This window comes from Crassostrea angulata, chromosome 3 (assembly GCF_025612915.1).
Source record: "Crassostrea angulata isolate pt1a10 chromosome 3, ASM2561291v2, whole genome shotgun sequence".
Classification (NCBI taxonomy): Eukaryota; Metazoa; Mollusca; class Bivalvia; order Ostreida; family Ostreidae; genus Magallana; species Magallana angulata.
The window spans coordinates 30,168,271-30,196,027 of NC_069113.1; the positions used below are offsets into that span (position 1 = coordinate 30,168,271).

The 27,757-nt window shown below is 34.6% G+C and overlaps 3 protein-coding genes across 5 annotated transcripts; 1 reads left to right on the forward strand and 2 right to left on the reverse strand.

Annotated features, from left to right (window-relative positions):
* The first annotated feature begins 33 nt into the window (after window positions 1-33).
* Window positions 34-15,434, forward strand: LOC128175549 (thymus-specific serine protease-like). Of its 3 annotated transcripts, none has more exons than XM_052841298.1 (12): window positions 34-183; window positions 3,391-3,539; window positions 4,513-4,627; window positions 5,540-5,669; window positions 5,915-6,035; window positions 7,337-7,462; window positions 7,826-8,089; window positions 9,726-9,873; window positions 10,827-11,009; window positions 11,353-11,501; window positions 13,506-13,567; window positions 14,623-15,434. In XM_052841298.1, the coding sequence occupies exons 1-11, from the start codon at window positions 117-119 to the stop codon at window positions 13,545-13,547; spliced, it is 1,494 nt and encodes a 497-aa protein (XP_052697258.1). In that variant the 5' UTR covers window positions 34-116; the 3' UTR covers window positions 13,548-13,567; window positions 14,623-15,434. The 3 variants fall into 3 exon arrangements, with proteins under 3 accessions (XP_052697258.1, XP_052697259.1, XP_052697257.1); XM_052841299.1 differs by having other exon boundaries at window positions 13,506-13,559; window positions 14,625-15,434; XM_052841297.1 differs by having other exon boundaries at window positions 13,506-15,434.
* On the reverse strand, window positions 15,323-27,206 carry LOC128175548 (synaptotagmin-4-like). The gene is made up of 4 exons (XM_052841296.1): window positions 26,485-27,206; window positions 21,152-22,652; window positions 18,364-18,475; window positions 15,323-17,185 (listed from the first exon to the last, which is right to left on the reverse strand). Exons 2-4 carry the CDS (start codon window positions 22,613-22,615, stop codon window positions 16,845-16,847), a joined length of 1,917 nt encoding a protein of 638 aa, XP_052697256.1. The 5' UTR covers window positions 22,616-22,652; window positions 26,485-27,206; the 3' UTR covers window positions 15,323-16,844.
* On the reverse strand, window positions 15,714-16,397 carry LOC128176834 (uncharacterized). The gene has a single exon (XM_052843381.1). The coding sequence runs from the start codon at window positions 16,395-16,397 to the stop codon at window positions 15,714-15,716; it is 684 nt and encodes a 227-aa protein (XP_052699341.1).
* Window positions 27,207-27,757: the final 551 nt, after the last annotated feature.

A 27,757-nucleotide genomic window follows, 5' to 3' on the forward strand; every position in this document is an offset into this window, starting at 1 on the left:
ACTGTAATAACCACAATTAATAACCTTATTTTTGTTAATATCACGTGCGACTTCCGGCTCTTGGTAAACATCACAAGTTTCACTTTGACAGACAGTCATTATTAGGCCCAGTGATTATGATCATGTCGAATCTAAAAGGCATCTTGTTTATCATCTTATTCCATGATATTTCTGCATTGCCAGGTAAGTTTTATACAAATATTATACATCATCATAATAAATAGTATAACATTAAACTATGGAATAAATACAGGCAAATATCTCAACACGCATGTAATTCCGCGGGTTAACAAATGCACCACACCCGCTTATGCAGAATTAATAGGCTGCAAGACATTTCCCAAAATTAATCAAGTATTCATATTATTATTAAATTCGTCAGGCCTCAAGGTTCGAATGATATAATAAAACTATAAATGAAAAAAAGATTTCTCTTTTATAATATAAAGGGACATGGTCACGATTTTGGTCAAAAATTATTTTTTCGTTTTAAATTAACATGATTAAATGTTTACAATGCTTCAGTAAGGCATTTTTAATGGGCAATAATAATTCTGGTTGTAACGCGCTTTCTGATTGGCTAAAAAATTATTTTATATCGTATAAAGAATGTTACCTACGTCATAGTAAGTCTAACGTCAAAAACCTATCAATACGCCTGACGTTACGTTTTAATTTTGTACATTTTTTCGTCATTTCAAAGGTCAAATGACCGTTTTTATCTATAATGAAGAGTAAAAAGTTATATTATAAGCAATGAATTCAATATTTATGATAGTTTTATACGAGATAAAATGGTTTAAAACAGTTTACGCTTTTTTATAAACCCCTTCGCGATTTATAAAGTGTAAACTGCCCCAAACCATTTTATATCGTATAAAACAAATGAATATTGAATTCGTTCTTTAAATAAAAATTTGGGTGTTTTAGCCACGATATTGATGCAAGTGCGTCGGAACTGTGGAACGACAAATTGAAATTTACACCCCTGCGGGTGTTATTGTCATTTAAATTTGGAAGCTAAAATATTTTTAATAATTTTTTATCACATTAATCCACACGAAAGGTAAATTAAGCTTTAATTAATTACCAGTATATTTACCTTAAACATATATCAGAGACATTAATAACAGAGATTGGCAACTGATCGAAATCTCGTGGTCCTTACTGTAAAGTGTTCACAGTTTAATTCAGTATATCTTTCTAATAAACAATTATATCAAAATATAAACAGCTAAAACCTATTACAAAAACATTCAAAATATAATATTTTCATGTGTTTGTCATATAATCAATAATGAAAGAGGATATCAAGTTTTAGGAGGCAGTTAATTGGCCCGTCGTCCGAGATTTCGCTGATGTTTTATAGCTAGCCAATATATTTTTAATATATTAATCTTATTTTTCAATTTTTTGTTTAAAAAATGTCTAAAACCTATGCACACTTTTCATTAAAACAATATACTTTTGATTTAATATCATAATCTCAGTTAACTAAAATGTAGTTCTCAAAGTATTAGGTTGGTCCCGTACCATTTTTCAACAACAAAAAACGCTAATGGAGGAGTTGCCAATATGTATCCTTGGTATTTAAGGTGGTATGGGACACTGCCATGTTGTGACCTACTGTTTATCGAAATTAACAAACAAATCAAGTGTAATTTTATGAATAGTTTCTTTCCCAAAATTGTCACCTAACAGAGAAGCGCAGTGGGTAAGAGGGTTCATTAAGTATCTGTAAGTCATGAGTTCAAATCTCAATGGGGATTTTAAAATTTTTGTCTTTCCAAAAATATGTTAAACATATTTTTTGTTAAATATTGTGAAATTTTAAAAATACCACCTTAATTCAAATTAATATGCGGTGCTCTCCCCAATGGTCGCACCATAAAACAATATATTTTAAATTGACCTATTAATTTAAAAGCTATTTGCATTCTGCATGCTCCCCGCATTTCCCTCCATGTTCAAATCTGTGAGGGAGCATTCATTATTTTCAATAACACAAAACAAATTGAACCTAGTAGGTATTTTTGAATGGTATGTATCTTCAAATCTTTTGTGGATATGATCTATTTGTACTAACTTCCAATCAATTATACCTATTATCTTTAAACAAATATCATGAGTATACCTACATATGTATCTTCAAATGAATTAGAAATAGGTATAATTCATTTGGACCTATCTTTAATTGAAGTGAAGATAGGTGTAATTCCATTAAAGAAAGGTGTTATTTATTTGTAAGCAGTTGTAATATAGTATATATTATTTTATCAAATGAAAATGTATCATATTGGTATGATGCCAATGAATGCTGTTTCGAATTGTATTGTATCATATCATACAATATCATATTATGTATCAAATATGATACATTGTTTTCTCTTGGACTGAGATGTCACACTTTCATTGGTTTAGACATAGCACGTGATTGCCTCATATATCTCTATATTTGTTCGGTGAGAAATAATATGAGGCAATTAATATGGCCGTCATTGGCCGACACTTCCCTTACTCATTTCGACATTTCATAGTATTTAATACATCTTCACACAGTATCTCATGATATGAAATGCTATCCTTATATTAAATTCAGACTCAGGATTTTCTTAAGGATTTTGGAACAGAAATTCATCATTTAGAGCATACAGATTTATTACGTATGACTGAGTTATAAAATAGAGTTATGACATATATATACAATCAAAGGAGGGAAGGAAGCTGCATGCAGAACAGTTTTTGTACAAAGTTATTCAGTTATATGAATTTGAATTCTTAAATGTCTTGGAGATTTTGATCAGACGATGTTACAAATCCAAATATTCCAGCTCAGCTGACTTAGTCTTTTTTGAATATCATCATAATTACTTCCTTAGTTCCTAATTTTAAAAGTTTTTATTTTCTCACTCTCACACACATCTCTTTTCATACAAGCACTTATTAATAAGTACATAAAAGGCTATATTCTTCCCTTACATATGGAAGAAATCTCTCCAAGGACTTCAAAGCATGAACATTTGTTACCTTTCACTTTAGTAAATTGAATTATGGAAGAGGAAATACAATTTAAGCTCTAATTAATTAATGTGCACAGCCTCCACAATTAAAAAAAACGAGATGGATAATTTGAACCAAAATTTATCAGACCTATATAAATTATATCATTATTAAATATGTTTAGTTTTAAGGTCACTTGAGTCAATCAGGTTATGGTCACATAAAGGTGATGCCTTGTCTCGGTGAGCTTTGTAATTTGTGATTACCTATGTTTTAATTAGCCAATGAAATAGAGCATTTTAAGAACACATGATAAATTATATCTTAATTCAAATGTTATCATGATGTAATGCATGCCAGTGAGATTTATTCTTTTTTAAATGTTGAAAGGAAACAGCTTCTTAAAAATTCGAGAACTTGTCGAAAGTCAGAGAGATGAGGATGCAGTATTTGAACAACAGAAATTATATGGCAGCTCTCAGATTGTGGAAGAAGTTCAATTGCCTCAACCTATAGACCATTTTGATGCACTTAATTCAGTAAGTCTGTAATAAATAAAAAATGTAGTCTGCATCTAACTTGGTCTCTTAAACATAGGATTCAGGTACAGTCAATCATATTTGTATGCTATATGCATTTTTTTTCTTAATTAATACATTTTTGATTTTTTTTATTTCTATGCCAATCTGATAGAATTAGATCTTTTGGTCTGCTCCAGCAGATATCTAATTTGAATTAGATTGCTTCTCTGCATGAAATATTTCAACCAGGCGCAAAGTTGGAATGGAAATGAAGTGTACGCAAACAGTGGCTGGGTCTCCTCTCTCTCTCTCTCTCTCTCTCTCTCTCTCTCTGAGTCTATGTTTTTTTTCTTTAGAATGATTATGATGCGTATGCACTTACATATAGGCAGCTACACACCTGTCAGCTATAGTATTTCTTGTTGAAGAGATTTCAAGGTTGTTTGTTTAAAAAAGGACTAGACTTAGACCTTTCAAGGGAAGACACATGCAAATAGCCAGGTGTAAAAAAAATTTGCATATAAGTAGATTTGAGCCATGACCCATAGAGAGAAAAAAGACACAAATTTAAAAGTTTTCAATGTTTATCATACAGATAAATATCTTATTTATGTACAAATCATATCCGAAGAGCAAGATTTGTTTTAAGGCCTCCTAAAGTTAATTCTACATTAAACGTTATCTTTAAAATACCAAACATACGAGGTAGGGTGAAAAAATTAAATAAATGATTTTCATACAAATACAGTAAGTATTTAAATTACTTGTTCACTACCTCTTTAATAATGATCTTTCCTGGCAATCCCATTCCGTATCCTATATATAGCCCATAATGTGCACAAAACATATATTTTGAATTTCTAGTCAGATTGCAGTTTTGTGATGTGTCAAGGGGTTTGCAACTGTAATTTTGAGGTAGATTGTATAATTCTACGATTTAGTAAATATTTTTAATTATGAATCCTGATTTTCTTATGTAAATATTTTGTAGGAAATGTACAATCAGAAGGTATACATCAATACAGAGAACTGGATTAAACCTAGTGGTCCTATTTTCTTATTCATAGGAGGAGAGGGGGCTCTCCCCAATAGATCTGCTTATTCCGGTAAATAAAGCATAGAAAATTTTAAGTTAAGTTTCATCCGATAGTTTTAAATCACATGAGTCACTCAAGTGACCTATTGTAATTGGTCTTCGTCCGTCATCGTCCGTTGTTCGTTAAAATTTGACATTTTTAACTTGAAATTAAGGCCAATTTTTTGGTGTGAAGCATCTCTAGGATAAGAGGAATCTTAATGTGAAATTTATGACCCTACCACCCTCTGGACCTCATGAGGGGAGGTGGGGTGTGTGAAATATTTCAAAAAAAAATATTTAAAATCTTCTTCTTGAGCTTCTCTAACACATATGGGGAAAAAAATTAAATTTATGGTAATACTATTTGAGAAAAACTAATTGTATGATTTTGAATTCCATGAAGCCCTCTACCAAAATTGGGGAATTTTTTTAGATCTAGGGCAGGACTTTTTAAATGAAACAAAAAATGCAAACATGAGATTTTGACACGTCAATCTAATATTGGCTGTGATACTCAGGTGACCATCAAGGCCTGTAGGCCCCTTGTTTTATGTACATTATATAAATAGTGCCTGTTCGATAAGGGTAACAGTTGAAATTGACACCCCGAGGAAACCATTGTCAACCGACGCGAAGCGGAGGTTGACAGTGGTTTTCGAGGGGTGTCAATTTCAACTGTTACCCTCCCAAACAGGCACTATTTATTCTATTATACTGAATGTCTTTAATATTGCTTTTATATAGAAATGACGTGAATTCTACGACGAACCGTACGCGCATAACTAACGTGCATGTAACAATTCGTTGTGTTACCCGTTGCTAAGTGTGTTGCTAACGCTGAGGGTAATAGAACGGATTATCAACTGCGTCTAAACCAATCATATTTCAGTATTTAACATGAAAGTATAATAATATATTTTATGAGCTGTATGTTTTATAGGTCACCATGTTGAAATGGCTAAGCGGTTTGGTGCGATGGTAGTAGCCGCCGAGCATCGATTCTATGGTAGCAGCATCAATGACAATGGCTTACATCTAGATCAGTTGGAACATCTGTCCAGTCAACAAGGGTTGGTATTAAAGCCAGATTATTATTATGATAGATTATTTTTTGCTTTTTACCTGTCATCTAGTTTGACCAAAAAAACCTGTCAAGTGATATTTGGGGTTCTGTATTAAAATTTACACCGTTATTTCACTGATCAAGTCGATCAGTGAAATAACGGTGTAAATTTTGGAGCCTTCTACTTAGACAGAAGTCTAGAGTCTAAATATATACATGTATAACTAATATCTGTCTTTATATTTGAGCTAGATTGGCTGATTTGACAAGAGTCCACAAGTACATCACAGACAGGTATGAACTGACCAGCAACAAGTGGATTTCTTTTGGTGGAAGTTATCCAGGGGCTTTATCTGCATGGTTTCGCTTAAAGGTACATTCTTAATCTTGAAATGCTTGTAGACAAGCTTTAGAAAGTTTATACCTTGATGACGAAATCATAGAAAATAAATGTATACTGTGGAATCATTAGAATTCGTGGTGGTTCAGTTTTCGTGGAATTCGCGGGTTCCTATTGTCCATGAATTAAAATCCTCCACGAATTAATAAACTAGAATTATAAAGTCATTTTTCCTTTTCAGGGTATAAGATAATACACGAAATATCGTCCTCACGAACCTGTAAAATTTAAGCAATCCACAAAAATTGGCCCACACGAATTTAAATGATTCCACAGTAGTGACTATAAAACTTATGTGGATTATATTTAGATCACCTGAGCTTACTCAGTGAACTTTTCTGATCACTATTTGTCCGTTTGCCATCCATCCTAGTTCTACATAACCACTGCACCTAAAATCCCAAAATTTACAATAAAGCTGCTTTATGTGGTGTAAATTTTTTATTATTAAGAAAAAATCCATTTCACCAATATAAGGACAAGAAGTCTTGTACAAGAAACTATGTATATAGGGAATTGGCTATATATACTTATTATAATGAATTTGTTATACGGATAAAACAAATTATGCAAATTTTACTGTACAGGTATATGTATCACATTTGTACACCATGTTCCTAGAATAAGTAAAAGCTGTTAGTACCCTTATTCAACTTTTAATTTTAGCTGATTTTCTTATATTTACCATTAAGCCTCGCATGGGCTTTGCTTGCTTCTGCTGCGCACGGCAGGGTTGTCTCTAAGACCCGGGAGGCGGGGAATTCCCCCGCCTATAATGCCTTAATTACCCGGCTATTTTTGCATTTCAAACACAATGTAACTATAAGCAAGATACCCATACCCCCCTCTACTTTTTCATTTCCTCCTTCTACTTCAATTTTTAGAGACAACCCTGCAGTGCCATGTTATAACAACAAACCTTTAAAGTTACTAGGAACAGCTGTCTCAGTGCAGTACTTTGCCTCTCTTTAGAGAAAATAATAAACAGAAACTCTGAGCTGTTATTAGATTAGAAAATAATTGTTATCATTTTAATGCAATAATCCTGAGATGTCCACAAAAATTTGTTCAAATTGTGACCACTGCATGGACAAATTTAGAGGCTTTATGAAGGTTGCAAAGTCCAACTTTGTAAAACTGTAACATGTTGTGTACACTCAATGGATTAAAATTTTGCTCTGTTTTTAAGCAAGATAGGTATAGATGTTTGTTTAAGATCTGTTACTTAGGTGAGTGATGTGGCTTTTGGGTCTCATGGTTTTTTTTCCCTGCAGTACCCTCACCTTGTATATGGAGCAGTTGCATCATCAGCCCCCGTACAGGCACAGACCAACTTTGAAGGTTATAATGAGGTGGTAGCTCAAAGTTTAACTGACTCCACAGTTGGCGGGAGTCAACAGGTAAATATATCCTTGAGCTTGTCCCTCTGTCTATTCAACATCACTTGTCTTGATCATATTCTCTCTCCTCTATGCCCAATATGGCTCATAATTGAATTTTCAATAGGTAACAGATTTATACTTAAAATATAAACTGGTTTGAAACAGTTTAAGCATACATGTATTTATTATTATTATTCTATGATTATTATTTTTAACTGCTTCACAGTTTTCAGAGTATATATACTGCTGAAACTATTTTAAGGTGGCACACATACCAATCGATCTATCAAAAAATACACTGGTGTGTCAAGCCACCATAAACTTGTACATAGATAGATTTGGTAACTATTCATTTGTTTCTATCATGGATTCTTTACTCAGTGCATCAAACAAATTGTGGAGGCCTTCCAGAGAATCGACAGCATGATCCAAGCCAATCAGACCGTACAGCTGGAGAAGGACTTCCTTTCCTGTGGACCCTTGAGTGAGAAAAATGACCAAATGGTTTTTGTCAACAACTTAGCTGGAATTTTTATGGGAGTAGTGCAATATAATAACGAGGTTCCTGGACTCAACATTCAGTCCCTGTGTAAACAGATGACAAAGTCAGACGATTCATATAAAAACCTGCAGATGGTTTATAAGGTCAGAAGTATTGCATTAATTGTTAAGTTAAAACAATACCAATGAATGATATAATGATCAATCAATTTATACTATGCTTTCATTTTATAAGCTCACCTGAGCTGAATTTTTTTTTTTGAGATTTTTCTGTCCATTTGTCTGTCTGTCTGTCTATAAACTTTTTACATTTTCAACTTCTTCTCCAGAACTACTAGGCCAATTTCAACCAAGCTTAGCATAAAGCATCTTTAGACAAAGGGGATTCAAAATTGTAAGGGAAGATAATTCAAAATTATTAAAAAAATTGAGAAATTTTCAAAAATCTTTTTAAAAACTAATCAGCCAGGAAAGCTGAAACTTGGATGGAAGGATCCGATTTTTTTCATAGGATTTTTGAGGGTCAATATAGAGAAAAATCTTTAATAATCTTCTTTTTAAAAACTAATTGGCCAGGAAAGCTGAAACTTGTGTGAAAGCATCTTCAGGAAGGGTAGATTCAAGTTTGTTCAAATCATATTCCCCAGGGGTAGGATGTGGTCACAATGTGGAGGGGGACAAAAATTTATATAGGAATGTATTCTCTCTTGTTCCTCAGGTGAGCAATGTGGCCCATGGGCCTCTTGTTTTAAGGATGTTGGCACCTCAAATACTAGTAATGTCAATCATCCAAAAACCACTTGGGTATAAAGAAAGGGACCTAAAATGTTCATTTGTGACCCATGCCATTTTTTTGAATTAAGGGCCCCAAACAGAAATGTTAATTTTCCTTAAATTTTTGTTAAAATTTGGCATGGAAATTGATTATTTGAAGAAATCAAACAAATGTTTATAGTTGAAACTATTTTTTTATTATGATTTTAATACATTTTGAAGTTAAACACGTGTAGTGACTATAAAAGTAATATCCAAGTCAAAGTTTAAAAAATCTTGCTTTACTTATGGCTTCAAATGAACACAACAAAAGAGGTTTAAGATTGTTACCAAATTTTGGAGTAATCAAATTATAATGCAAAATACAAAAAAAATATTATCGTCATCTTTCCAAAACTTTGCATACAAATAGACATGATTATATTTAATGTCTCGGGTAAAAGTTAAAAAAAAAATAGAGGTCACATCTCAAAAATTTGAGATTAAGCATGAAATAAGCTAATTTGATGCCAAAATTTTAGTTAGTGTTTTCCTAACTATGCCAAAATATATCAATAGAAATATCAAAATATTATTCAAATATGTTTTTCATAACATCATATGTATTGGAATATACAAACTTTCTAGAAGTTTGGTCTGCGCTGATAATTATGAAGCTAAAGTACATGTAACAGTACTCTTAAACTATTGAGTTATAAAAATTGTTTATTCTTCCGCTACAAGATATAGTCCCTTACTAAACTCTGTAAAAATGTATTTTTTTAAAAAAAATTTTATTCAATAAAGGTTATTAGACATTGTAAAATATAAATACGGTATACGGTACATTGTACCACTAGAATTAATATGTGGTGCAGAATTTTCAGACTTTAGATGACCCAAAATGGCTTCCTTAAACCTGTGGAGTGAACCTCTTTTAGAATTGCCTGAGAACTAACTACATGAAGATTAATCTTTTTATAATTTTATGAGTACATGTAGGTATATATAATTTCTTCCTTTTTAGATGGCGATGAATCTATTCAATCAGAGTTGTGTGGACAACTCTTATTCCAAATTCCTGTCCCAGTTCAACAACCAGACGGTGGACCGGGCGGCCAGTGGGGTTGGAATCAGACAATGGACCTGGCAGACCTGCTCACAGTTTGGTTATTGTAAGATCCCCCCCTCAAACTTAGCTTTTGACCAGGGTTTGGTCACAATAAATTAAATATGTGTTGTATTTTTAGCAATTCTTTAATTTACTGTGCATTGTTTTTTTTACTTGTAGCAATAACTTGCTTTGTGCATTATAAATGAAAGACTAGTGTGAATATTATAAAAGATTGACCAATAAAGGTCTGCATGCATCTTTCTACCAAAAGTTTACAGTTTTTGCCCCTGGAGCTATGATGCAGATAATAACAAGCAGTGATACAATGTATTATAATTTAGTACTTGTATTGTCTTTTTTCTGATAGCAAGTGATCGTTCTTCAATTACCGGGTAATTACTCTTTTAAATTAGCTGTTAAAATTTTGTACTTTTTATCACAGAGTCAGTTTTTTAAAAAGTAAAAGGTAAAGGTCTCCGTGAAAATTTTGAACTTGACAAACCCAAGAGCTACAGTTACATGCATGCTAATTAACCTTGCAATGTAATATGCACAAAAACATGCACTTCAACGGTGTCAAAGATACTTATAATTTCATTCAAAATAAGATACAGTGTATATACATGTATTGCTAACAATTTATATTGATTCAAGTTTAAGAAACGATTAATACCACTGTACTTGAGACTAACTACAACAATATCATTTGCAGACATGGCGGAACAATTCGCGTCAATAGAGTATCAATGGTACATAGGAAATAAATTTGTTGATTCATCCCATATTGTATTCCATAATCTTAAGGCACAGTCAGAATTAGTAAAACATACACAACAAATGTCATAGAATCATAAGTTGATGGATTTTTTTTTTACTATATATATGATTTTATTCTCGCATTCAACCCTGGGCAATAGATTGGAAAATTTCATCTTTGACTGACCACAGACAATGAGCCTCAAGAATTTGAATGATACCACAATTCAATATTAAAAGTGAATTTTAATCCTGTAGATCAGACTTGTGATGAAGGCACCAGCTGTCCGTTCTCCAGACTCCTGACCCTGGAATCAAACCTTGTCATCTGTAGGGACATCTACAAAATCTCCCCGTCCTCGGTGCCAAACTTTGTAGAGTTTACAAATGAATATTATGGTGCCAACCGGCCAAAAGGAACCAGGGTTCTCTTTGTCAATGGTAAAATATAGTAGTACTTTGGAATCATTAAATTTTGTGGGGGCCAGTTTTCGTGGATGGTGTAATTTTACAGGTTCGTTGGGACATAACTTTGTGTATTCTCATATATCTACTGAAGGAAATATGACTTTATTACCCTAATTTATCACCTCGTGGAAGACGTTATTTCGTGGATGACAGGTACCCACGAATTCCACGAAAATTGAGCCACCACGATATCTAATGATTTCACAGTATGCTTTCAAAGTTATCAGAATCTTTGGCACTTTGCTTTGTATATTAATAATTATTCATTTATTAAGAAAATCACGTAATTAACAAGTGTGCTACATGTTCTTGCTAGGCTCAATAGATCCTTGGCATTTTCTGAGTGTCCTGAAATCAGACGTATCTCTGAATGAGACTGCTGTCTTTATTAATGGAACGGCGCACTGTGCTGACATGGCTAGTGACAGGTCAACCGACCCACAGTCCCTCAAAGATGCCAGACTGGTAAGTTCATTTCTTAACTGTCTTTTTATTATTTTTATTCTATATGTAAATTTTCGCAGACTTCAGACATGCAAAATTAATTACTATTTATAACATTTTTACAAACTTATAAATTCCCCAATCGCTATGTTGAATAATGATTACGGTTGTGACTCAGAGTATCTGCATAGCATTACATGATATCGACATATTTAAAACCCAATCCATTTAAAGCTAAAATGAGTTTGTTGTGTTGGTCATTGCATAGGCAACACTTCTTTTTAAAAAAAAAAGAAAAACTAAGTCAATTTGAGACAAAGAAAAACCAAGTCCAGTAGGTGGTACACTGCAAGCATTGTTTAGTCAGCAGAACTTAAGGTGGTATGGGACACCTCCATGTTGTGACGTATTGTTTATCAAAATATACAAAGAAATGAAGTGTAAATATTAAGTAGTTTCTTTCCCATTATTGTCACCTAACAGCGCAGTGACAGATATTGACAGATACCCCATACCTTCTTAATGTGTGTGAGTAAGATGTAGGTAGGAAAAATTGATCTCTACAAATTTTAAACATTCCACAGTTCAAGCTTCAGTAGTTAGTATAATTTGACAATATAAGTTTCAATACAATTCTCTTGCTCGTCTTTATTTGGTTAATAATTTGGACTAGCCATATACAGTGTGAAGCTTGTGTGCCTACAGTAACACTATATAAATAGTGCCTGTTTGGGAGGGTAACTGTTGAAATTGACACCCCGAGAAAACCATTTTCAACCGACGCGAAGCGGATGTTGACAATGGTTTTCGAGGGGTGTCAATTTCAACTGTTATCCTCCCAACATGCCCAAACAGACACTATTTATTTTGTTATACTGAATGTCTTAATTTTAAAGAAAACATCACTGCTTTTAGATAGGAATAATGTGAATTCTACGGCGAACCGTAGGCGCATGACGTAGGCGTTGCTAGGTGCGTTGCTAACGCTGAGGGTAAAAGAACAGATTATGAACTGCGTCTAAACGGTGTCCGGTCAAGTCGTACACAGACCAACTCGTATACAGGTCAACTCGTATACAAAATTTCCGCAAAAAAAAACGAAAGTCAACTCGTATACAAAAAAATTCCCGTATACCTAACCGAAAGTCAACTTGTATACAAAAAATCACCATAATTTGAAAGTCAACTCGTATACAAAAAGTTAGAAACAAAACGTAAAAGTAATTTAAAAGTAACTTAAAAACACTTGGTTTCTTGTAATAAAATTTCTTTATATATTGCTTCCGTAATTCAGCGTAAAAAGGACATATAAGAATAAAATGGATGTTATCAACTATTACAAAGATTGCAAAATTCATACATGTATAATTGTGCATTATGATTAAACTCGGTAACGGTGTGAAATTACAACAAAAAAATTAACGATAATTAATTGTGTCAATCCAATCATTATTATTTGGTAACTATTTCTACACATCAAAACAATAATTGTTAAAACAACAAGCGCAGTGTTTCTTGCTTCTCCAAACGGATTACTTCTCAAAGGCTAATTAAGATACTCCTCATTATTTTGTTTGAAAAAATATATCCATCTTTCCGCTTTTATATGTCATTTCCCAAACTTCTTTCAACATGGTACGACACCTGTGTGTTTCCTGTCGATTTAGTATACGGGAATTTTTTGTATACGAGTTGACTTTCGGTTTAGCATTCCTCTTTTATATTTGGAATTTTTTGTATACGAGTTGACTTTAAGTTTTTTAAGCGGAAATTTTTGTATACGAGTTGACTTTCGTTTTTTTATGCGGAAAATTTTGTATACGAGTTGACCTGTATACGAGTTGGTCTGTGTACGACTTGACTGTAAATCGTCTAAACCAATCAGATTTCAGTATTTAACATGAAAGTATAACAATATATATTAGTTACTGGTATGCATCAATTTAATATCATGTGATTTGCTTCTTGCATTAATTTTACAACATCTTTCCTTGTGCCATTCTAACAGATGAACGATTCTTTCAGATGATACAGAAAGTGGTTCACGGCTGGCTACAGGAATCCTAGCACCCAGACTCCAGTGATCAGTCTAGACGGGACTCCCAAACCGGAGTTAACTCCCAAAACGGAGTCTTTGGCTCCATCATGCATTGCGGTAAAATGGCGTTTCTAATGTAAACAACGTATGAGTTATGCCCCTTAGTTCTAAAAAAATCTCTAAAATTGGCCAAAAGCACGACAAAAATTAATTTTAAACTTTCAAAAACATTTCTAAAAGTTTATTTGTCATATTTATATCAAATTTTCATAACTGTTTACTTGTATTACGTAAGATTAATTTTTAAAATGAAAAATTCACCCATATCTTCGATCGCGTATAACTATAACTTTTTAGAAATAAATTAAATGCTTGAATATGATTATTAATCGTTGTTGGTTGATATATAGTCTCATTTACATCATTTTCAGGCTTAATTACTTAATTATCTCGAATATTTATGCATTTAATATGGTTAACTAACATCGGAAACGCCGCGAGCGATTATAATTGTTTTGATGATAATTATCTGTTTAATTTAAAGAGTTATTGTATCTAAAATGACAATTGGTTTAATTTTCTAGGTTTTTAAACTACCAATTCTATTTTTTTTAAAACAAATAAGACGTTTTTAATCATCGCTAGAGCAGCCAGTTTTTGTTAGTAGTCGGGACCCTTTTCGTTTATGCACTTATCAATTTGTGTGTTTGGTGACTTTAAATTATAACACAATACGAAGAAAGTACAATTTAATGCAATTTACCTTTTAGTAACGATAAAATTCCATGAAAAACACAAAAATATCACTTTTTAAGCATCGTCCAAACATCCAACTTCGGAGATAAATAACTTTCTTAAGTGCAAATAAACACCTATTTCGTGCAAATACGATCGATAGTAAATTATATCCTGGGTCTTTTAAAACATGTTAGAAGTCTGCCAACACATGCAGCACTTTGCAAGATGATTTCTCGTGGACCCCATGTTTTCATCGAAAAATCGCCATTTTTTGTACAAGTGCGCATGCGTAGACTCCCAAAACGGAGTCCAAAATACTTGCAGAAATTCACTTCCGTTGACTCCGTTTTGGGAGTCCGTCTAGACTGAGTGATACGACGTCACTGATTGGATACTTCTCAGCAGCTGATTAATGGTGCCCCAAATAACTGTACATCGAATCAATTTGCAGAGGATTTGTGTAGTAGTGTTAAATGACTGTGTATTTCTAAACAAAACTTAATGCTGTTTATTTTGAAAAATACCTTTTACAGTTAGACTCATTCATATCAGAGTCTGATACAATACTACAGTGCATATGAAATGCACATATTTTCCTTATAATGGTTTAACTTACTAGAATATGAAAGAAGGTGACATGGTGACGCAAACTCATTCATTAGACATTACTAACAGATCATATTGTTTTTGATAACAATAATTAACGTATCCTTTTTTCACATCATGTTTGTTTATAAGCACATGGAATAGCCGGTGACGATATCGACGCACTTTGGAAAAAAAAATTTCAAAGTGTGTGGACTTAGTCCCAAAATTAACGCACTTTGAAAAAAAATTTCAAAGTGCGTAATTTTCCAAAGTGCATTGTAACACTGCTGGCTATAGCATTGACAGAGTCACTCGTCTAAAGTGATATGCTTTGCGAACATGTGTTTCATAACAGTATGTCGCTCAACTCGATATAACAGTATATGGGCAAATGACACACCTCCGCACACGACCTCTTTTACCAGTTGTGGTCAAGTTATTAAAAAGTTCAGACTAAAATAAAAACTAATACCGGTCATAAAATTATAAACTGTACGTGTGTATTTATTTTGATATAATGATATACTTTTACATTATGTTGATCACGTTTTTATATGTATTTTTTGATCAAATAAAATCAACTTTATTCATTTATGACTCCTTTTTTCTTGTATCGAAATCTTATGAGCTAAATACATGGATGCAGGTGAACATCATTATAATTGAAATGATTCACAATATAATGAATTGGAATTATACAGCACCAGTTTTAGTCAATGTTATTACAGTGGTAATTTGAATAAGCTCAAGCAATGATAATGAAGCTAAATTGAATCAAAAAATGGTTAATATTTTATGAAAAACCTTATACGGAAACTTTTGCTTAAAACTAATTGTTGTAAGCAGCACCGAGTCTACATAGTGTCCCTCTATTTCATCTCCGCTTGAAAGGGTGCCCAAAATATCAACATTCCTTTACTATTACGACGACAGCGTAATTTCTCTGAGGAAACGTTCGGTGGGATTTTGAATTCCCGGTGGAATGAGCGTGATACTTTAATGCCGTCCTCATCCAGGCAATGGTCAGCCCTGACTATGACGTCAGGCCCACAGCGCTGCACGCTTATATGGTCCGGTGTAAAGGTCGACAGGTCCATGTCTTGTCTGAAACACGAAGACGTATCGTCTGCTGTTTCGTCATCAGTTTCCTCTATCGCAATCTCCTCCCCTTCGTTTTGACTTTTAGCTAGAAAGGGGGCTTCTACAACCAGTTGATGCCCATGGCTGTAGCAGTGTAGCCGAGATCTGTCTATGTCGGCAGGAAGTGTCACACTGCGCTTACTTTCACGAATATCGCAATTTTCATCGTCCTCCCCTCGCGCATGCTTGGCGTGCAGTCGCAATTTCCCATCTTTGATGAACACTTTGACCTCTCCTGGATGGAAATGATGGTGAAGCTGGAAGGACTGGGTCCACTTAAGCGGCTCTTGTTTAACCACGTGATTGTTACTTAATTCCTCGTGTAGCAAAGATTTTAGCAAATCTCTCATCGGCATGGGGTTATGCGGGGACCCCGAGTCCCGGTTCTGGTAAGTTATTGGTAGGTAATCCATAGTGTGTACACAGTAAAAAGCAGACAGTCACAAAATGGCTAGTCTCGCTTGTTCATAAACCCCACTTCACGTGACGAATAGGTGCATAGCGATAGAGATATTTAATTTCAAACTGCGTAATACCTGTGCTTTATTCATTTATACAAAAGATAAATAGTTTTCCCATCGCACATCGTGTAAATCTCTCTCTCTCTCTCTCTCTCTCTCTCTCTCTCTCTCTCTCTCTCTCTCTCTCTCTCTCTCTCTCTCTCTCTCTCTCTCTCTCTCTCTTAAAACGACATTTGATGCTCAATAGTAAAACAAAATGCTTCTAATAATTCGTTTTTCAGATTGGGACATGTCCTAAATTACTGAGTAGTCAACGAAATTATATCAATGTTTGTTTTAAGATAAAACAGCCTAAAAAAAGTTCAAGGACAGATTTGAGATAGAAGAAGTGACCTCCTACTACAGCTTTAGCTTTTGGTCGTCGTCAACATCCTGTAGGCTGTGGATTTTGGAGATATCATGACCTGGATTCTGCATCATTTCCCGCCAATGACTGACCTCTGACGTCTGCGTGGCCACATAACCAAGACCCATTTGTCCAATAACCTCGTCACTCTTGATGCGTTCATGATTGTACACGGTGAACGTCACGTACGTGAAGCTTATGTCCTCCATTTTGAACGACACCGGAAAATTATAGATCTCACCGAACACCGGGTCTGTCGTACATTTCTTGGTTTTAGTGACCTTTTTCTGGGGAGGTTTTCCTGGCTGAATGACTTCTACTTTCACATATGGATCTACAATGTTTTAATATTATATGAACTCTTTTATTTAAGAAATAAACAGCAGTTTAAAAAGTTCACCGGGATATAAACTTGGTTGGTCACGTGATCAAATCCTTGGAAGCCATAGGGGCTTCTCAAAAGATTTGATCACATACCAACCAAGTTTACATCCAGATGAACTTTTTAACATCGCTGTTTATTACTTACATTTACATTCGAAAAAGGCAAATAGTTCAGAATTTTTAAAATTACCGAAATATTATGTTTACAATAATCCAATCGACAAGCGCTAAGCGCGTGCCATAATTATTGTAGCGTCATGAAAAAGTTCACACAGAATTGAACGTTTACGCTATTCTGTAGGTTCATATATTAAAGAAACATACTTGCAAATGTTACGTTAAATATTAGAAACTTGAACGTACAAGTGGATGTAAATATTTACATACACTGAGTAAACTATTTTCTGGGTTTTTATCCTTGACTGTTGTTCATGTGTCAACCGGTTAACATGCGCGAGTTCGGATTTTTTTTCCGGAGAGGGGGTAGGGATCCGAGAAAAAAAATGTTTGTCAGCGGAGACCATGGCCCTATTTCTGAATTAAAAGAGTGATATTTTCGGGGAGGGGGTTGTGCAAGAAATGTGAATTGGCTTCACTGTCTACATGTAACATACACCTGAAGGATCAATGCTCCGAGGGAAGGATATATAGCTATGTAAAACGGTATTCAGTTCATACTGAAATTCTTGTGAAGAAAATATCCAGAAGATATACACAATTACGGTATGTAATTTATGAAACAATTAAAATACTTTTTTAGTGATTGATGCAGGTATAAAGGAAGCGAGCATTGCAGAAAATACACAAAAACCCCATAGCCTGTATGAATCATCAAATATAGGATTTTTTTGTTTAAGTAAATTAACTAAATAATTGTTAATGTTCATCGGTTCGTTAGATAGTAGTCAAGAAATAGCGAACTCTTCTTATCTAAGAATATGAGCATGAGTCTGCTATCATCATTAGTTCGTGCAGTCTGTGATTTCTGAAGGTTTCGACCAGTCGATGCGCTATGAATCGCACTTGGTTTGCGTAAAAAATAGAGAGAAAATACTTTGTGGATTTAAATATATGCAGTGAACAACTATGAATCTGTACAAAGATAATATTTATGTCTTTTTAGCTCACCTGGCGGCCCCTTAATCTGATGCTCCGGAAGTCCAATCCCCCTCTGTACAGCAATAACAAGACAGCCCTCTTTTGGTTCGAACTTCATACTAATTTCTAGTGATCCCAGGTCCTTAAAAAATATAAAAAATTTAGATTGATAGAAACCAGCTATTCCATCAATGAGAGAGAGCCTATGCTTTCGACTTCTTGTAAAGAGGTTTTTTCCCATGATACTGAAATCGAAAAAGTAATTAATGACTCATTTTCTAGCTTCAAAGATTAAGGTTATCATGACGGTGTCCAATTTTCTTAGGGAATGTCGAAAATGTCCTTTATATCAAAGAAAGAAAGAATGAGAGAGAGAGGCGATATTTTGTAGGTGTCCACTGGATGTACAGAGAGGCCGGCCTGTGGGGACTGAGACGTCGATTATATCACCTCCTGTGAAATACCACTGTCTGTACAACTGATAGGTATGTCGGTTTATATGAAGAAATCGATTTTGGTTACTGGTTAATAGAAGTTATTGAATCCACTATTACAAATGTACTTTTCTCAATCTGATCAAAATTCACATTTTTCCAATTGTGCTAATGTAGAGATTTGTATTTTAATCAGATTGACGAATATATATATATATATATATATATATATATATATATATATATATATATATATATATATATATATATATATATATATATATATATATATATATATATATATATATATATATATATATATATATATACACATGTACATGTATATACATAATATATTGTTTATATTTGCAAACCTCGTTATGAAATGTGTAGGTACAACGAGACAAGACCGTTTCTTAACAACGGTTTCTTCTTTATAAAATTCTATATTGACTAAAAGAAAAAGAATTCTAGGGACTCGTGCTTTGGTAAGCTTGGCTAGTAATCAGTTAATCAACCACAACTTACATGATGTTAGAAGATTAGGACCAATCTTAGTGCAAATAAAACGTTAAAAAAAATATACCTATTCTGCATACCGGGCTTTGTGTAATTTGATTATGTTAAAGTAATTTTAAGAGGGAGAGAATTTCACCATAATCGTTCAATAATGTCTCCAAATGACATGTAGTCTTTCGAATACCAGTGAGAATCAATGAAATCAAAGCCTCAAATTGATGCTAAACACGAAAATGACATTTAGTGAAGACAAGGACTTATCAGATAGTCGGGTAACAGGTAATGGGGTAATAGCATTGATACATCCCACGTAAAGTAGATATGTCAGTTTTATTTTGTACAAAGAGGCATACTTTCTACCTAAAGACCTGATGCAGTAGGATGGTCGGAATCTTTATCCCTTACACTTTGAATACATTTGTTTTTCCTCTCTTTCCACTATTTTGGAAGTGTGATATTCATTTAATTTGACTCGCTTACCATTCTGATTCTGATTTAAATAAATGACTATATTTCATGCCCCTATTACTGTATGCTATATACAGCGACTTTATAGAAAAATTTATCATCTTGTATTGACCCTACTTGCTTCACATACACTTCTAGGACTACAGGATATATCTTATAACAAAAAATGTGGCATGTATCCACTAAACTGTGAATGCAGACACGTCTTGTATATAAACACGTAATGTATAGAAAATTATGCTTGATTTATGAAAGTCTTTTGGTGTATTTGTTTTGGTTCTGGATTTCTACATGTTAATTTTGATAAGAAAAGGTATCTGCGTGCAGCTGTACCCACGGCTCAGGGCAAATAGGTGGACAACACATGCGAAACGCCCCACGAAAAGGAGCCCTTGATTCCTTTAGAACCGTGTATTTAAGCCCAGCACTCAGGTTATATATTGCAGTTGGTTGCAAATAAAATTGAAAAAAGTATTTTCCATATGTATAAATAAGCATTGTGTCAATGGATACGCCCGTATTTTGACTTGCCTTATGATGGCATGAGCTTTCCCGTCCGTTAGTCTGTCCATCAGTATAGTAGCTTTTCATGTTCGGATCATATCAAAAACAAATAATGAATCCAAAAATAAAGAAACAATGAGCACCCTGGTTCAAAAATACAGAGCAGAAGAATCGTTATAATAGTGATTTCCGGTAGAGCGAAAAATGTATTAACATCACCGGATGTTAAAATTTTAACAAAATGAAGTCGCGTCCTATCAATTCAAGCAACGGCTAGCCTCATATTTCTTCTGGGGTGTAATATAAGATATGTCATCAAAACGAGCTCACATCTCAACAGATTATAAAATGTTGGATTTATATCTCGTTTTACAAAATGTGGAGGGGGGGGGGGTGGGTTATGTAATGAAAGGCTATCTAATAAATTTGGGTTGATTTTCGGCCGGAAAGGTTTCAGATGTTGCAATAGGTTGAAATTTTTAACTTCCAAGATGTCAGTTGGAATTTCCAACATAACAGTTGGCATTTTCAATATTAAAGTTGGAAAAGCAAGTTACAGGTAGAAATGTGTCGTACCTCAACACTTGTCTAGTGGTCAGCAACCACAACTCTTCATGAAGACATACTTTTTTTTTATGATACGTCACATGATGGCTAAGCTCAGTGGTCGTGAATGTTAAATCCCGAGTTCAAATCCGCCTAAGGTTTTTGTTCATATTTACTGAATCAAACCTTTTGAAAATTATAACTTATCCCTTAGGTTGCATTTAAGTATACCGTATTCGACTTGATACTATTTTAAAGTTAAAATGACCTGCTCGGTATACCCTATTGCTACTTATAGGAGACAGTGTGAGACCGTCTAGCACTTCTAGTACACATGTACTGATTACCTCGTTATCATTGCCACCATCTAAATCCCTCCACATCCTGTTCTCCGTCATCAGGTCAAAGTCTTCCAACTCTAGCGAGGTTTTCCCCACCAATTCCGGAGGGCGTAGATTATGAGATTTGTGATAAATTGTAATTTTCAGGGTCATAGCATGCAATTGCTCTAATGACATTCCTTGGAAGTAGAAATTTTGGTCAAACTCTGGTTTTCTTGTATGTTTGAATAGTTCGGATGTCTGTTTTTGCAGTTTACCTGGCATAAGATAAACTTTCACGTACGGGTTTAGATTGGAATCAGGTTTGTCGGAGCCACCAAGGTTGTCTGCTTTAATTAATGTCAATTTGAGTTGTTTTGTTGCGGCCAAATATTGAAAAGCAAATTTGAGTTCTCCGTGTTCGGATACATTCTGTGGAGATGGATTGCTAATGACGGAACACGAGGCGGACCTGTGAGCTTCGCACGCCTCCATGATCTCAGAGTCGCGTAACTGGGGAGAGGAGTGCCGTTTGAGTGTAACTAAATGCTTGTCGTTGTCTTCTGTTCGTTGACGCGTGACTTTAGGTTTACTTCGCTGTACTGGTGGACTGTCCGTGACGAGGGAATCCTGGGAGGATGTGTTGGAGTCGTCTGCGTCCAATCCGAGCAAAGAAGAACGTCGTCTGTAATACAAGTTGTTCTTTTTAAAGTTCCTATGTGTTGGGTTCCCATTTTTCATAAAAATACGTGAGGTCGCCAGCAGGTGATTAGGCTGTCGCTCTGGTGACAGCATCACTGACGTACACACGGGGGATGCGGAGGGAGTCACGATAACAGACGGAGTGTGCTTCTTGGTAGAAATCTCCGGGTCGGAGAATCTGATGATGTCGTCCATCATGTCTGGCCGGCCTCTGATTGACAAAGCCTCCAATGATTTTAAGCGCTGAGAGTCGTGAGAAGATAACCCATTCCCTTGGATGTGAAACAGGGACTCCTTCCGCCGGGTGTGAGGACTTTGTGATAGGGTACTAAATCCATATGTGGTTCTCGACCGGAAGTGGGGAAGTGACATCGCTGCCATTGAGAGGGGGTCAGAATTAGTGTCTCCAATACAGTTCATTGATTTCGAAGTTTTGTAACCAGTAATAAGGCCCTTCATTTCGTGTCTCGGTGATCCGGGAGCTGAGGATGTATACCTCGTTTCCAAGGCAATCGCCGAGGCGCTTGGGGAGATTCCTGGGCTGGTCCTGGTAGAACACAGGCTGCTTCGGCGGGACACAGAGACGTAGTGGTCGCTGTTCGAATTCTCTACGTCATAACTTCCTCTTCTGGAGGAATCGTTTGACCTCGGAATTACAAATTCTGGGATGGAATCGGGCGTTAAAGCACCGCCTACAGTGCAAGGGTCTTTGGGGTTCCTCTGAACAGTGGAAGCGTTTGCCTTACATTTGGTAATTAACCAGCCTTTGATATCCAGCATGGATTCCATACCCACTACATACCACACGGAATAACACAAGATTGACCTGGAAAAAAAGAAGAAAAAACTGTGTTGATAATATTTGGAATATATACTGGTCATAACTAAGTCCAACTGAAGCAAAACAGTGAGCTGTGTTATTTTGACAAGTGCTACATATAGTATATGCCGCATCTCCACTCTCTCCTTCTGTAGATTTGAATTCAGAAACTTTGTGTTATCTCGCCTCAATATAAGAACTTACACTTTTAATTTAAAGAATCCACTTTACCATTGGTTAACCTGTTTGGCGCTGTTACCTCATCATTAGATAACCATCTGGAGCTTAATTACCAGACCATTAATCAATCTGTTTGGCGCCGAGTTACATTCCTTTTAGTTACTAGTAACATGTTTGGCGCTGAGTTACCTGCCCATTAGTTACTAGTAACCTGTTTGGCGCTGAGTTACCAGACCTTTATGGACCTGTTTAGCGCCGAGATACTCGATCGTTAACATTTCAATCACTGAAATTTCGTTAAGGGCACCGAAAAACAGAAATGTTCTTACGCAAGCTATTTGAAAATATTCAACATTCAATTAAAATTGGTAAAAGCAGTGCACATATACTCACGTCAATTCATGAGTTTCGTATTTAATCGCGCAAAAAACTTTTGGACTTCATATGACCTGTGACGCAGATGGACGAACCAAACCCTAAGCATGATAATTAAAGTCTTTTTAAAAAGCTGCAGAAGAACTTCTGCTAGCAATAAAATGCCGATATTCTACGCTAATTGGCAATTTTCTTATTCGTAATGAAATAACAGCGAGTAAAAATGACAGAAATAGATCACATGTAATAAGAGACTTGTCGTCAAGACTTCCTGCTGCCAACAGCTGCCCAAATTAAATCATTCCACTATTAACCTGTGTACTCAATAACATAGTTTCGCGGATTTTTTTTTTTACTGTAAAAGTAAGATTTAAATTTTGATGTAAAAAAAAAACTTGATCACGGTTTCATAACACGTCGTGTATTAAATGGGCCCCAAGGGGGGTTAGATTATCTACAACACCACAAGTGCATCCAAATTCATGTCTGATAACACTGGCGTGATTTATGTTTCCTGTTGCTGGGTCACCAGATTCATTCATACCAACCATTATAAGAGATCTGTGTCATGCACGAACAGTGTATATACATAAAAGGTATCCCAAAATATATGGTACCATATATACGAATCATATCATAACAAAGTTGTATTCTAAACAATTATCAAATTAATGATTTTTTAATTTTTACATTTAAAGAAAAACACGTAAGAGAAGCAAAATTAACTAATATAGTACATGTACTAATGTTGTGAACTTCTTGATGCAACACCAAACAAATTATATGGAAATCTAAACTTTATTTGTTAGATGAATATGAATATCATTATTCATAAAATTTGGGATGTGATGAAGATTCAACCAGTGATAACAGACCCAATCAACAGCATATTAAAATTGCCAAAATTGCATAATAAAACTTGTTGACATCCGTTTTGAATATACATGCATATTTACTCGTTTCTTGCATACCCGTTATTTATTCAAACAGTTATCATCGTATAATGTTCTACGTCTTATTTGAAGTTTATTCCTTCGAAACGAATAAAACAACATTGAAACCGTCGGAATGACTGTTTGGCTCCTGCGTGTATATACCTGGCCGTTGATTTGAGATTTTTTAAAAGTACTTGTTCTTGTTCTAACTGTGCATGAATGATTTATAAGCGGTTCAAAGAGAAGTGTAAATATCAATATATAATTCTTTTTTTGGTACTTCATATGTGTTATGAAAATGATAAATGTACACAATGCGGAAAAAATAACATTACTATGCAATTCCCTTAAACTCCCCAAAGTGAGCATATGCATTTTATGGTTTTAATGTTTCTACAGGAATACAGAGTTGAGATTACACGTCCTTTTGTGAGGGAGGATGCGTAGGTGAGAGGGACCGGCGCACCACTGTTTATAATTGATGATGAAGAAGACTGGGGAAGGATCGTTACATGTAAATTAACGACGAATGTTGTAAGATTTCGTCCATGGCTCTATCGTTTGATCTAACATCACAATTTCATGCGAAATATCAATATCTACCCGCAGTAATAAGCTGTGCGTTTTAAAATAAGATATTTAACTGTAATGTTTCATGCGAAAAAAATAAAGTCAAATAAAAAAGAGTATTAAATGATCAAATGGGAGTGAGCTATTGTATGGGTTTGAAGGGTAAACAACGTTTAAGTCAGATATTAATTCAAAAGTTTACTTTTAATAATTGCAAAATTAATACGGTAGAAGGCTTTTAAGAAAAGTTAATCAATCATGCAAGGAATACAAGAAATAAAAAAACCTAATTCAGACCGTCATCGTCTGCTGCTTGTATGTCTTTACTTACATGTACAATCACCTGATGTGCTCAGCGTCCAAAACAACTTAATTTATTTAAATAAAAAGGCATGAAAAGAGTTTGTAATGCATAAATTTGCATCAAACAGATATCGATAGATTCATTAACGTAAGCGTAGATGTAAATATATAAACCTTTATACAACCCGCACTGGAAACACCTACAAAAATATATAATGTATATTACATCATGTGAGGATAAAACTGTTTTATTTTCTGATAGTTTCTTGATCCAAGCAGTTTTCACACTCTAATTAACAGTATAACTGTAGCTCTGCAGCAAAAATAAGTTCTGTCAACCTATGAAAAGCGTATACAGTTTCACTATAACAGAATTTTAAAAAAAGCATTGCTAGTTGAGTGTTTGAGACCGCTATAGGGTGTATAAGACACCAATAGAAGTCAATGATAAACAAAAGAGTACCACCCCTTATATAAGTACATGTACATTTTATATGGTATAAACAATTGGTGATGCGCGTCAGAACTTTTAAAAAGTTGCAAAATTCATTGCCAGAAAATACACTTTTGGCAGACAGACAAACAAACAGAAAAACAAGCGTAAATGAACGGTTTTCTTTCAATCTTACGGAGGAATTACATTGACTTAAAAAAATTCATGAATATATCAATTTTTCTCAATCGAAGTAAAACTAGTCTGTTGCTCGTTGAAATCGGAATAAATATCTATAACCAGATAAAATGGGAACAATGGTATTTTTATTTCATAAAGGTGGGTGTGTACATATGAACATCAGTTTTGTCTAAAAAAAAAGAAAAAAGTCGTTAAGTCGATTTTTATTGGGTTTGTGTTACTAAGCTTTTTGCCGCCATTATCTTGTTTAATGAAAAGAATCTATTTCCAGCTAGTTCTTAAACAGTACTGTAACAATTATAAAACTATTATTGACAATTCCGTTTCGAACGACTTTCTCCGCCAGGGGATACTGTCGCTGATGAAGCAAATGCCGTAGAATACAGATCATGCTGGTACTTGTAAATGTATGTTTATACAGCGATATGCTAAACGTATGGTTTCAACATCAATACAACTAATTTCACTACAATAGTCACAAGACGCATTTTTTAAAATTCCCATTTAATATGCTATGCTGTTATCAGTGCTGAGAAAGTGACACACTGATGATTAGTTTCTTATTAGAAAAAAAAAATCATTCTTTATACATATAAATAATTTCAAATTGCACTCTATTGTTATATTTTCTCTACTTTTTCCTTCAATACTTTTTTTCCAAAACTAATTTGTGACAATCTACAGGTAATTTAAAAAAAAACGTTTTACCTATGCAGACTCCTTTAAAGACACAATCCTTTATTTAGTTTAAATAAACTACATGTACTAGAACACAATAGGCAAGCAATATTTTGATAGACATAATTATGTTTGTTTTTATAAATATAAACATCGAACATACCTAACAATGTTGAGTATCTTCCAAGCCGGATATAAAGCACAGCGTAAAGCTTTAGTACCAGGTGTGTGAATCTGGTGACACAGCGCTGGAGAGAGGGCTCCCGGATCACAGGAGAATAAAATGAAATTGACGGTCCCCAATCCGCGGCCAATCAATATGCGCGCAAGAAAAGCTACTGAGATTTATTCATCATAAAAGGTACGGCCACGAACGTTGTTTTGATATCTATTTTTCTCCAATTCAGATCATAATCGCACAGACAAAGGTGGGTATCGTAGGACGTAGAAATAACTGCTGTTATACGGGCTTATTTACTCCGCACTTTTTTTCAAAGTGTAATTATAAACCTACAGAAATGGCATCGTGCTTTGAATCTGCAACATCGCCAGTCCCAGCCTTTCTACTAGCGATTTCATAGATTCATATTTTAAATGTCTCTCCTGCCCGGGGACAAAACCTAGAATGTCATAAAACGAGTGCGATATTATTTCAATGAATTCAATGAATTCTGATTTAGCTCTAATGGATCAGACTTAGAAATGGTCCCTGACTTCCCTCTCTGCACCCACACCATCCACCTTGTTTCGGAAAAGGTCGATGGTTACTTTGACATATAGGTCTTCACGTGCTAAATAGTCCGCTGATTAAAGGACAAAGGCATTTCATTCCAGAACAATTTAAAGGAAACTGGATGACATATTTCTATCATAGTACAACAATCGTTTCCGAAGTCTGGAAATCTTTCTCAGCCCATTCAATATACAGGTAGGTACCTGTAATTGTAAACACAAAATTCTTTCTTCAGCCAGTCATTTTCACCTCTTACAAGTACCTTTGATTGGAATTCTTGACTTTATGTGAAGTAATTGTAGAATCCACCTGTAAGCATGTATTCAAGTTTATTGACGGGATGTACGTCTTCGATATTAATTAAAACCCATGATTGTCACGCCGCCTCTTAGACGTCCATAATTTTGTTGTTTGCTAAGATTAAGTATAGTTCCCGATAAACCTTCATAAGTCATTCAGGTTGGGCTCCTTTCAAAGGCGTTAACTAATACCGAACTTTTCAAAATGAAAAATTGCCTGTATATTGGCTTTTGTGTGATTTAAAACAAAGTATATTGATGTAGTCTGGATTTCCTTATTAAACTCTGTCTGAATCCGGGTGAATACGTTTTGTGATGAACTAATGACGTAAAATGACGAATATAAAGGACAGTGTACACAGTTTTGTATCGTGCTGATAAATAAACTTAGGAAATGACGTCAT